Below are 12,218 nucleotides of genomic sequence, written 5' to 3'. Positions count from 1 at the left end.
TGAATTTATTTATTTGAGAAAAAGGGGCAGAAATCACAAGATTGTTTTCTTCTGCTGCTGCCTTTCATTTGGTTCATGATTTGTATTTTTATTTAATATTGAATTTATGTTGTTTTGTTTTAAATGAATAAACTTTATAATAAAACAAATAAAATTATGAAATAATTCTCAGATATCTTAAAATTGTATAATATTAATGACTAAGAGGGGCTTTTTTAGGGGTCAGAGGGTGAAATGGCTTCCATACCACTTCAGTCTGTTGTAAAAAATAAATCTACAAAAAGAAGGAGGCAGGCGGTGAGGGAACGGGGGCGTGGCTCCACAGCTCTTACCTTCGGCGCTGGAGCTCACCTGTCAGGTAGAAAAGCAGCTGTCACAAGAACTCGTTTGGTTAAAAAGAATAAATAAAAATAAAAATAAAAACTCCCACAGCAAACTGAAATAAAACATGCAGTCTCCGATGAAAGACTCTCCCGTCAGACCGGGTTATCACAGACTGGAGATCCAGAAGACGACGTGGGACGTCCCGGACAGATACGTGACGCTGAAGCCGATCGGCTCTGGAGCCTACGGGACTGTGTGGTGAGTTTACCTGGGCAGGGAGCGCTGGACGTCGGCTAAACCTGCGAGGAAAGTACCGCAGATTATTCTCACTTCGGCAACTTTCAAAATATAAATATGTAGATTTTATCTTTTAATTACAAACCTGTTTTTATTCTCTTACATCCCATAAACACTATTTAAGTCTATGGTTAAAAAATAAATAAATAAATAAATAAAATAAAAACATAAATAAACCTGTCTTAGTTTAGGACGCATAAAATCCAAAATGTATACAGTTGTGATTCATAATGAACAAATTGCTGTTCAGGCTTGACTAGAAGCTACAATGTTAAGTTTATTGACAATACAAAATATTATTTTATAGGCTGTGTGGATAAAATTGAGCCTTCCAGTGCAGGAATATGTAGCAGGCGAAGCAAGAGGCTCAACATGTCTGCTAAGATACTTTTTGCCTGAGGCAAGTCAGCAAGTCAACACAGGTCCTGCAAAATGACAAGAATCTTCACCACCATCATGAAAGAAGAGCAGGAATCCAGGATGTCTGGGCAACACTTCAGTTTAATGAGAACCACTGAAAGAACATGTTATCAGTGATACCATCATAAACTAAGCTAACTATTCTATGCCAATTAGTAAAAGGTGTCAAATTTCAAATCTATGTTTGGCGCAAAAGAACCATGGGCGGCCATCAACCAGCTAGGGTTTGAGAGGACAGGGAAGGAGCACAGAAGGATTGGTCTCTGTGTTTCTATGGGAAGAAAAGCAAAAAAAAAAAAAAAAGTGTGTTAATAGTGAAGTGCTTGATAAATGAAACCTATAGGAATCACAAATAAATCTCCAGTCTGAGAGTGACAAGTCAACCCCTGTTTTCCCATAACTCTTATTTTGAAATCTTAATTTCGGACACTCTTTACTGTAACAAGAGTCACATTAGCCGCTGTGTGTCCTGTCAATAAGCTGTGATTTAATCACGTGTTGGATCTCTTTTAGCTCTGCCATCGACCAGAGGACCAAAGAGAAGGTGGCCATCAAGAAGCTGTACCGGCCGTTTCAGTCTCTCATCCTTGCAAAGCGGGCGTACAGGGAGCTCCGCCTTCTTCGCCACATACAGCATGAAAATGTGAGAATCAAATACATTGGAACCTTCTGCCGTGAGCACTTTTTACCACAATGATACCAAATATGTGGGAGGGGCCGTAGGGGTCGAGTGCATTGTGTGTTGGGCAGTGGTCAAAGGCGAGGAGCTTGGCGGTCTGATCCTCGGCTACAGAAGCTGGCACTAGGGACGTGGAATGTCACCTCTCTGGTGGGGAAGGAGCCTGAGCTTGGTCCGCATTGCCGGTAGTAAGATGGACTAGTTTCCGGTGAGAGTTGGACTCTGCCAAGGTTGCCCTTTGTCACCGATTCTGGCGCAGCCAAGGTGTTGAAGGGATCTGTTTTGGTGGCCTTAGGATCACATCTCTGCTTTTTGCAGATGATGTCCTATTGGCTTCATCAGATCATGATCTCCAGCTCTCGCTGGAGCGGATCACAGCTGAGTGTGAAGCGGTTGGGATGAGGATCAGTGCCTCCAAATCCGAGGCCATGGTCTTGAGCCGGAAAAGGGCAGAGTGCCTTCTCCGGGTCAGGGAGGAGGTCCTGCCCTAAGTGGAGGAGTTTAAGTATCTCCGGGTCTTGTTCATGAATGAGGGAAGAATGGAGCGGGAGATTGACAGGTGGATTGGTGCTGCATCTGCAGTGATGCGGGAGCTGTACCGGTCTGTCGTGATGAAGCAGGAGCTGAGCCAGAAGGTAAAGCTCTCGATTTACCGGTCGATCTACATTCCTACCCTCATCTTTGGTCAGAAGCTTTGGGTAGTGACCGAAAGAATGAGATCGCGGATTCAAGCGGCTGAAATGAGTTTCCTCYGCAGGGTGTCTGGGCTCTCCCTTAGAGGTAGGCTGAGAAGATCAGTCATCCAGGAGGGACTCAGAGTAGAGCCGCTGCTCCTCCACATCGAGAGGAGCCAGTTGAGGTGGTTCATCTGGTTAGGATGCCTCCTGGACGCCTCCCTGGTGAGGTGTTCTGGGCACGTCCCACTGGGAGGAGGCCCAGAGGAAGACCCAGGACACGCTGGAGGGACTATGTCTCTTGGCTGGCCTGGGAACACCTTGGGATTCCCCCAGAGGAGCTGGCCCAAGTGGCTGGGGAGAGGGAAGTCTGGGTCTCTCTGCTTAGGCTGCTGCCCCCACAAACCAACCCCGGATAAGCGGAAGAAAACTGACGGACGGACGGATACCAAATATTAGCTCGATATGTGTCAGCCATTTTTGTATCTGTTGACTGTGGCAGCCATCTTGAATCAGCTTTTCTACTTTATGAGACTTTCTATAAAGTGGTTATTTTAACAGATAATACAAAACAAACACAGTTGAATTATTTCCCACTTTTCATAATGAAGTATTTGATTGAAATGTAAAACTTGTTTTAAAGGTGATCTGCCTTCTCGATGTCTTCACGCCCGACTCAACGCTGGAGAAATTCCAAACCTTGTAAGCCGAGATCGACGTTCTTCGACTTGGTGTCGCAGCTGAGATTCTGTGCTTTGCTGTTTTTAATTTTATTATTGCTTCTTGATTCAACATATCTTTTCTATTTTTTAGCATTTTGCTGCCTTTGTATTTTTGCTAATCTTCTGCTTTTTTCCCCAACTTTACCAACTCAATTTCTTCAGTAAATTTCAGGAAATACATTATAGTGACATGTTTATTAGCATGGTGTTTTGCCTATCTTCAGTTACTTGGTGATGCCGTTTGTAGCCCAAGACTTGAGCCACATCATGAAGAAGAAGAGGCTCAGCGATCGCATCATCACATACCTCTTTTACCAGCTTATGAGAGGCCTGAAGGTGAGAGATTCTGAGACTTATACTAAAACATAATAACTGAAGGTAGGAAAATACAGAGTGTGAGCTTTCCCAGCTCAGGTCATGATAAAAAAGATTATGCCTCTGTGCTGGTTTGGGACCCACATGTTCCCTGAAACAATGAAAATAAGGGTGGTGGGGCGGACCAGATGACAGAGTACATTGTTCAGCATCTTAGTTTAAATCTGAACCCACTTAAGGCAGACAGTGTGTAGGTTTAAGCAAAGAACTTTTTAGCCAAAGTGATGAACTCCTTTTAAAAACTTTCTCAGTATCATGACTGCATTTGTCCTGATTCTGGGAAAAACAAACAATTTTTTTCAAGCTCTAAATATCTGAACTGTAATCTGACCAGGAATGGCTTCTTTTCTCAAGTTCAACATGTAACAAGTTCTAACTGAGTCTCTTTAACAAAAGATGGCTGCAGGGCAAGATCAAACATGCATAAAATAGAATAAAAACAAACATTGCCTTCCAAGAACCACGTAGCTGTTTCTTGGTAGGCCTATAAAGGTCCTGCACAAAATCAGAGCAGAAAAGATGTTAAATATGGCACGCTATGAGGGCCAAAATGATCTCTGTTCATTAGCCAGCTATTGATCTGATTAACGACAGGTTGGCACCGGTAACTGAGAGGCCGGCGCTGGCAAATGAGAAGGAGACTATTCATTTGAGTTAGCATTGGCGAGGTTAGCAACTCCATTGCTAATGCCAGCTTATCCATGCTAGTCGCTATCCTCTCCGATGCTAACGCCAGCTTATCCGTGCTAGTTGCTAGCCTCTACAATGCTAACGCCAGCTTATCCGTGCTAGTTGCTAGCCTCTCCAATGCTAACGCCAGTGCTGGCTTCTCAGTTACCAGTTCCAGTTGCTCAGTTATTGGTGCCGGCCTATCAGATCAATAGCTGGCTTAGGAATAGATATTGTCTCCTGCTACAAGGCTGTAGCAACCACTGGTTGCACAATAATTTTGGCCCTCATACCACGTTTTAGTTAAAAAGCCACAGAAACAATGATTTCCTGTAAAGCTTAACTGCTCACTGAACAATTTTAAATCTCAGGGATCTCCATCAGCTGGTTGTTGTTCAGAAGAAGAGATGCTTTATTTAGTAAATCTCCCTAGAACAACTTTTTTTTTTCAATTTTTGACACAGCATTCCAACAGTTTTGGAATTGGGTTTGTAAGTGACATGTGTGTTTTCAGTTAGACACTCATTTGCACACCTGGTGGACATGTTTTAACCAGTTGGTTCACAGGTGAGGTCATCTGAAAATCAGGGGTTTGAAACAACAAAGACGAGGCATACGGAGGCAGCTTGTTGGGTGTTTTCTTCTGATACTTAACCCCACATTTTAAGGACCAATAAATTCAATTTCCCTTCTATGAACTAAAGTCTGAGAGTGCTTAAAAAAGGTTAGAGAAGTTTAAAAAGTACACGTCCTGGATGTCTCACTGCCTCACCCTTATTTATTCTTTCCAGCCACTATTAGTCAGTATATAACCAACAGTTCTCAGAGGAAATGAAACGAAAAGCACGACTCAAACAGGAAAACTTGGCAAGCTTTACATAAATATCATGTGTTTGAACTGGCAGCAATTGTTTTAAGATGTTTACGTTTGTTGCATGACTTTTTTCCAAGTGTACTCAACTGGAAAATGTGCAAAATATTGCTGACAATCACTTGTAGCTGGGGTTGTTTATTTACAGTGTGTGACTGCCATAAAGCAGTAGGAGTGTCTTATCTCCTGTTGTTTCATTCTGCACTGAAATCTGTCTTCTTTTCTGCAGTACATCCACTCTGCAGGGATCATTCATCGGGTTTGTACATCATTTAACACCACACCACACACTCATCAGTGATTTGTGTCACATCCAGCAAAAAAGTAAAACAAAAGCATTTGTTGTTGTTTAAGCTCAAAAATGTGGCTTTGTGTCTCAGGATCTGAAGCCTGGTAACCTTGCTGTGAGTGAGAACTGTGATTTAAAGGTAAATACGGTAAACTCAGCATTTTGTCTCTCGTGTCTGCACTTGAAAGCAATAAAAAAATTTGATAAAATGCAGTAAAGGAATGCATATCACATGTTTCAACACTGCAATTTTCCTCAGATTCTGGATTTTGGTTTGGCAAGGCAAACAGAGAGTGAGATGACGGGTTATGTTGTGACACGTTGGTACAGAGCACCAGAGGTCATTTTCAACTGGATGCACTACAGTCAGACAGGTACCAACGTTACGCCTGTAATCCTGAACACAACATTTCAATGTGCTTTTATTAACAAAATTCTCCTCCTGTTTGTCTTACAGTGGATGTTTGGTCAGCCGCTTGCATTCTGGCTGAAATGATCACAGGTCAGGTGCTTTTCCCAGGACATGACAGTATCCACATTTTAAGACCCATTAATAACAAAACTGGGCATAAAAAGTGTTTTAGATAGGCTGAATCCCTTAGAAGAAAGGATGACCAGGGGTTCATAAGTATGGAGGAACAAAACTGACATAATGTGACGTAAAAGCAGAAATATGTAAAAGCACCAAAAATAATTGAATACACTTAAAATGCACCAATTAAATTATAAAAGGAGAACTTTACCTCATGTTTTATAATTAAATTGACATTGATGACTCATCAAAGAGCTACTTTGATGCTTTTTTTAAATTAAAAAATGTAAAATAATATTTTTCTTTTGGTGGGCTGGACAGAAGTCACTAGAGGGCCACATGGCCCACGGGCTGCTAGTTTCTCACTCCTGTTTTAAGCTAAACCTATAATTTAAGCTAAGCTGAGGTAGCACAAGCATGCACAGTCGATCTGCACATGGCTCCTGCTCCTTCCTGTCTGTTGACCAATAGGAGAGGAGCTGACCCAAGAAGCTCTGCCCATCTTATTTACATAATGAGGCAGAAATGCATAAGGTAATGTAAAAACAACACAGGGAAATAAAAAGACCTGTGGGAAAAATCAGAATCAGTTTTATTGCCATTGTCAGTGAATACACAGACTAGGAACTTGCAGTTAAGAACACCCATTCTTATTACACATACATAACAAACATCGTGGAGAACAGATGCCCAGGTCTTTCGCAACATGGTCGCACTACCTTTTGCAACTTGGAATACACACAATAGGAAAGATGAGTTAAAAAAAAAGATGCTCCAATCCTATGTTTACACATAAACACAGAAGCATATGCTAAAAAAAAAAAAACCACTCGCTCAGTGCAAGGCAGCTGGGGGGGGGGGGGTCAAACAGATGGTGGGGTGGGATGCAGCAGAGCCGTTGATGTTTCAGGTTAATACTCTGTGCTGGAACCAATCAGAGACCTACAGAGTACAAAACCGTTTGGTATCAACCCAAGTTCAGTTCATCAGTCAGTTTTCTGTCACCACCACCGTGGCCTTCGGACTGGTCCACCCATGGATGATACGGGGGAGGGAATGGGGGAACAAACCTTTGTTCTCATGTCATCCAGAGAAGTTTTATTAACTGCCGAGCGCTAAGGTCAGCAGCTGCAGGGATCCGAAAGATAAACATAATTGTTTTGGGACAAACAGCCTTGAATTTCTTGCTGCTTTACAGTCTTAACTGCATTTCTGTAATGGCGAAAAAATGCTGAATGTTCCAAATTTCATCACCTCTTTCTGTCTGAAACTTCACCCAGGTGTAATCCTACTCTTCACGGGCACGCTGCTGAACTGCGATTCTCGTCAGAATCACGTCCACTTTGCGACTTATATCCCCCAGCATCTGAGTCTGTGCGTTTCCAGTACGGCAGATTCCGTCCAAGGTTCCTGACAGCTTCTCACAGGCCCGGACTGCTGTCAGAATCGCTTTCATTTTCCAATAAGCCAGAACTCCTCCACAGCCTATCAGCAGGAATCCATTTATCATTAATCCAAATATGTACAAATCTTCACATCTTCAGTGGAAAGCGGCGCCAAACAGATAAGGTTCCAACCCCAAGAACCAGCGACCCGACCAGCCGCCACCATTCCACTGGGACAGCTGCGCTCCCCTCGCTTCAGTTGCGTTGTGGAAAAAATAGTGTCGATTGCATTCATAATTCCTTTTTATTTTGGATGATAGGTAGAAGAAAGGCTTGAAATATCAAAAAGATTTCTAGAATCTGAAGAAATCTTTAAGCTTTAAAAGCAAAGCTGAGAGTTACTTGATGATTGTGATCTTCGGACCCTCGGGGGCCCTCTGCATTAAATAAAACCAGGTCTGACCCTGTGGACGTTTCTGCATGGGCTCAGATATCTTCACAAATCCTACATTTGATATGTTTACTTTGTTCCATCTTGAATAAAAATGCGAAACATTGCACTGTGCATTTGAAACGACATCCTGGTGTTCGCCATGTTTCCTTAACCGGCGTGTTCAGGTATTGATCAGCTGCAGAAGATCCTCCACCTGACAGGAACACCAGACTCCTCCCTGGTGCAGAAGATGCAGAGTAAAGATGTGAGGTTCCTCCAGCCTGCATGCTTTATTCATTACCAGTTAGCGCTCTGATATATCACAGAAATGCTGTAACTTGTTCATTTTCCATCCTCATAATAATAAGTGGAACCCTTATTTTTTTCAGGCCCAAACGTACGTGAAAGGTCTCCCTCCACAAAGAAAGAAGAATTTCAAGCAAGTGTTTGAGACGATGGATGCAAACGGTGCGTTTTGAAAAGAAATAGTTTTCTGTCAGAACGGCACAAAAACTAAGTGGTGCTTTTGGGTTTTGATGCTTCCAGCTGTAAATCTTCTGGAGGGGATGTTACTGCTGGACCCAGAGAAGAGGCTGACGGCCAAACAGTGCCTGTCCCACCCGTTTCTGGATGAATACCATGACCCAGGAAGTGAACCGGACTCGGGTCCTTATGACGACTCCTTTGAGAACATGGAGCTCGATGTCGGCGAATGGAAAAGTGAGTATGGCTGCTGGACTTATGTCCGTTTGAATCTTGAATCATGCCAAAGATGCATTTGGTGTGGATATTTTTACAGCAGAATTTTAAAAGCTGCTCTCCATTTTTTTTCTCCCCGATCAGGTCTCATCCACATGGAGATCATGACCTTTGACCCTAAGAATCCTTGCCAGACTGCCATGTAGGACTATCTTATGTCAGTAAGAACTGCGAAATTTGTTAGTTTGTGTGAGCGGTCAACTTTGTTTTGGCGTCAACATTTCATTCTTCCTGAGAAACCTAACCGCAGAACTCCTGGGGAGTCCTCAGAAGCCCCTCCCACTGCAGGACTGATCATCTCCAGTGTCACCACCCTTTGCAAATCTGTTTTAAAGCTGATGTCACTGATGTCTCCTCTGTGCCTTTGGACTCCCTCTTTCCATGAGTTACATATTTGCATGCTTTTATATACCTTAAAAGATATACTTCCTTTAAAACCTTTCCTTGTATAAACTTCATTAGTGGGGGAAATGGGAAACATGTTCTCTTAAAATCCACAAGCCCACTTTAGGTGATAAATCCCACAAAACCTCTCGGACACCACCGAGAAATAAAACGTTCTGCTCAGATGATGTGTTGAGAACAAAATGCAAGAACATCGAAACCAGAGCTGTGGGAAAAAAAAATAAAACAACGTAATCTCTTCACAGGGAGTGAGAGTAAAATTATATAGCTTCTTGTGAAAGAACGTTTGTTGCATTTGTAGTTCTAAGAAAACACAAAGAAGTTAAACCAGAAATGTGTTCATTCTGTATATTTCACACGACCTGAACCACTGGATTCTACTGCATGTACAGTGTTGTCATTTAAATGAAAACCAAACTGTTTTTATTTGATTTTATTTGAATTTTTTTAATTGATGCGAATGGATCATCTGATTGTGCCAACTGTGAAATGTTTCAGAACAAAAAGAGAATTCTTTTTTTGATTTTACCTTTTTTAATCCCCTGATCCACCTCAGGACAGAACTGGGAGAAATGTTTGTGGAAAATGATGATGTCAACTTTATAAATCCAGAGACGTGATCCTGAAGTTTAACTGGATTTAGTCACAGACGTGCTGCATATTTTATTTTCTACTTGTGTCATGTATTCATGTATTCATGTTTTCTTTCTACTTTTTTTATTTCATTGTGACCTTTTTATATTTTGAAAGTTTTGCAGAAATACAAGTAAAATTCATAAACACTGTTTAAAATCTGTTAAAATATGTCAAAAGGCCAGTTTGGTTTTGTAAAGAATTGTGGATATCCCCTTTGGGAGGGACAAATAAAGATTTATCTAAAAGTCCAACTTTGTGACCTGTTTAAACTTTAAATGATGTTTCTGTTGTGAAACCTCCAGAGGGCGAGCTTTTCACCTTTCCCCCAAATGCCATCACTGTCCTACAGAAATAATAATAATAATAATAATAATAATAATAATAATAAAAGGTTTTTCAGAGCAAACACCAACAAGTTTGTGATAAATTAATGTCTTAATAAAGTTAAAGTTTACACTAACTTTCAGCTAAACCAATACTTTGTGCATATAATTTGTGATCAGGACATTACAGATCATTTCCACTTAAAACTGTTCTAGTATGACAAAAGTCAGTTTGTTAGAGAAATATGTAATAGTATAATGTGTATGTCTTTTTATTCACTTTCTCTTGATGTTTTGTTTTATTTTATTATTTTTTAATGATATGGGCAATTATTTAGTCTGAGATAACAAAGTCTATCTATCCATATGAATTGCTGTCCGACAAGGATTTGATGTTTTTGTTTTGTTTTTATTATTGTTTGAATTTATTTTTTGGGAAAAAGGGGCAGATAGAATATTTTTTTCTTCTTTCCATGGCCTTTCATTTTATTTGTGATTTGTATTTTTTATTGAACATAGACATTATTTTTTATTTTTAAAGAAATTATAAATGTTAATAAACTAAACTAGTAGATCTGCTGATTTTCTGTAGGTTTTTTTTTAATGTTTTTGTTTGTTTTTTTGTGTGCGTTTGGCTACTTAGAAGGCACAAGTGAAGATAAGATTTTTTTTTTGTTTGTTTTGGTATCCTGATTTTTCCCTCTGAATTAGTCAAACGACTGAAACAGTTCAGAAAAGGGGATCAAAGGCACGACACAAACTGATGGGTGTTAATCAGGGTCTCGTCCAAGAGTTCAAACATCAACACTGTTAAAACTATTACCTTTTTTTAAGTAAGCAGCATCTTCAGGTTTATTAGAATTTTAATAAACATCCTCAGCAAAGGATCTGAAACATCACCATTAGATCCCTTTTTTCTGTGTGTCTATTCTGGGTTTGTTGAGGGGTTAAAGTTAGAATAAAGCAGTGGGTTGTTGTGGGTTGTGGGTCAGATATACTTGATCAGTTTGTTCATGTCAAACATGTTAAGTAAAAAGGTTTCACTAGAGGGCAGCATTTAATCACAGCAGGAGCAGACAGGCTTATGGTTCACCAGTGTTCTCCTGCAGCAGAGTGATTATGGACGGTAGAGTAATTATTACTAAACACCTCATTCACTTCTGAAGAGTTGTTTTCAGTGTTTCTTCACTGGAAGCACTGATCAACCATCCTGACTACAGTGATTTAATGATATTCTTGAAATCTAAATCACAAAGGTTCGACGGCAACTTACTCAAACTAAACAGCAACAAAACAAATTTATCTTCATTGGAACTAAATCCACTGTTGCAAAAAACAGTAACCTTTCTATTCTCAACGACAGCATCTCAGTTTGTCCATCCCCCCAGGGTTAAGAGTCTGCGTCATTCTGAACAACACGTTATCATTTAAATCTCATTCAGCCCTCTGTAACATCGCTCGTCTCCATCCCTCTCATCCAGCAGTTTGGTTGTTCTGGTTCCCTCTTTAGTCACATCGCGTTTTGATTATTGTAACTCCTTTCTTTTCAGTTTACCTGCAAAATCCATCCATAAACTCCAACCGGTCCAAAACTCAGCTGCTTGCCCCCTTCCACCTGTCATAAACTATAAAATCCTATAAAATCCTGCTCCTCACCTCCTCATCAAAGCCCTCAGTAACCCTGCTCCTCGTCTCTTTACAACCCATTCTACCTCCTATGTTTTTAAATATTGTTAACTTATGCTGGGAATTTACTCAAACATAAAATGCTTGAAAGGTCATCTAATAAGCTGCACATGCATAATCAATTTATTACAGTATACGTGCATTTTAATCTATATAATTATAGATTATTATGTATTAATGACGATTACACTATATAATCACATGTGCAAAACTTACAGACATTTTTTGAATTATGCCATAATTAATTTCAAACAAGCTTTCATGCAAATAGTGAGCTTTAAGGTTTAAGTCTTAGCAACCATGCAAACTGTCCCTGTTCAGTGAAAATTAGCTCTACAGCTTTATTAAATATGATGACAATTAAATAAATTAAATTTATCAGAGAAATAATAAACTTTTTCATAGACAAACTGTTGTGTCAACAAATGAAATACACCCTTCATAAGAAATGTTTTTAACAGATTCACCACAAAGGACAAAGAATGAAGATTTGTAGTGGAAACTGAAAAGAGGCCTCGGGCTTCTTTTGTCCGTTAGCTGAGCCACACCTATTTTCAACTTCATCTCATGAAGGTGTCACGAAGACAATGTTTTTCCCACAATCCACACAAACACTAACATTATTCAGGAATGTAAGCAGGAAGTGTGTATTTATTGCATGAAAGCTGAAATCACACTGTTGATTTATTTATTTATTTATTTATTTATTTATTTATTTATTTATTTATTTATTGTATGC

At 40.1% G+C, this 12,218-nt stretch overlaps 1 protein-coding gene across 2 annotated transcripts; it reads left to right on the top strand.

Moving 5' to 3' along the window:
* Positions 1–341: 341 nt before the first annotated feature.
* zgc:171775 (STKc_p38 domain-containing protein) lies at positions 342–9,718 on the top strand. 2 transcript variants are annotated; one of them, XM_014019865.1, is made up of 13 exons: positions 342–358; positions 433–582; positions 1,555–1,684; positions 3,038–3,096; positions 3,341–3,452; positions 5,261–5,290; positions 5,412–5,459; positions 5,580–5,694; positions 5,778–5,849; positions 7,856–7,935; positions 8,060–8,138; positions 8,217–8,390; positions 8,514–9,718. In XM_014019865.1, the coding sequence occupies exons 2-13, from the start codon at positions 449–451 to the stop codon at positions 8,573–8,575; spliced, it is 1,095 nt and encodes a 364-aa protein (XP_013875319.1). In that variant the 5' UTR covers positions 342–358; positions 433–448; the 3' UTR covers positions 8,576–9,718. The 2 variants fall into 2 exon arrangements, with proteins under 2 accessions (XP_013875319.1, XP_013875318.1); XM_014019864.1 differs by having other exon boundaries at positions 346–582.
* Positions 9,719–12,218: the final 2,500 nt, after the last annotated feature.

This window comes from Austrofundulus limnaeus, unplaced genomic scaffold (genome assembly GCF_001266775.1).
Source record: "Austrofundulus limnaeus strain Quisiro unplaced genomic scaffold, Austrofundulus_limnaeus-1.0 Scaffold234, whole genome shotgun sequence".
In the NCBI taxonomy this organism is placed as follows: domain Eukaryota; kingdom Metazoa; phylum Chordata; class Actinopteri; order Cyprinodontiformes; family Rivulidae; genus Austrofundulus; species Austrofundulus limnaeus.
Note: the sequence above shows the minus strand (reverse complement) of the source record. Positions and strands in the feature narration are given on the sequence as shown.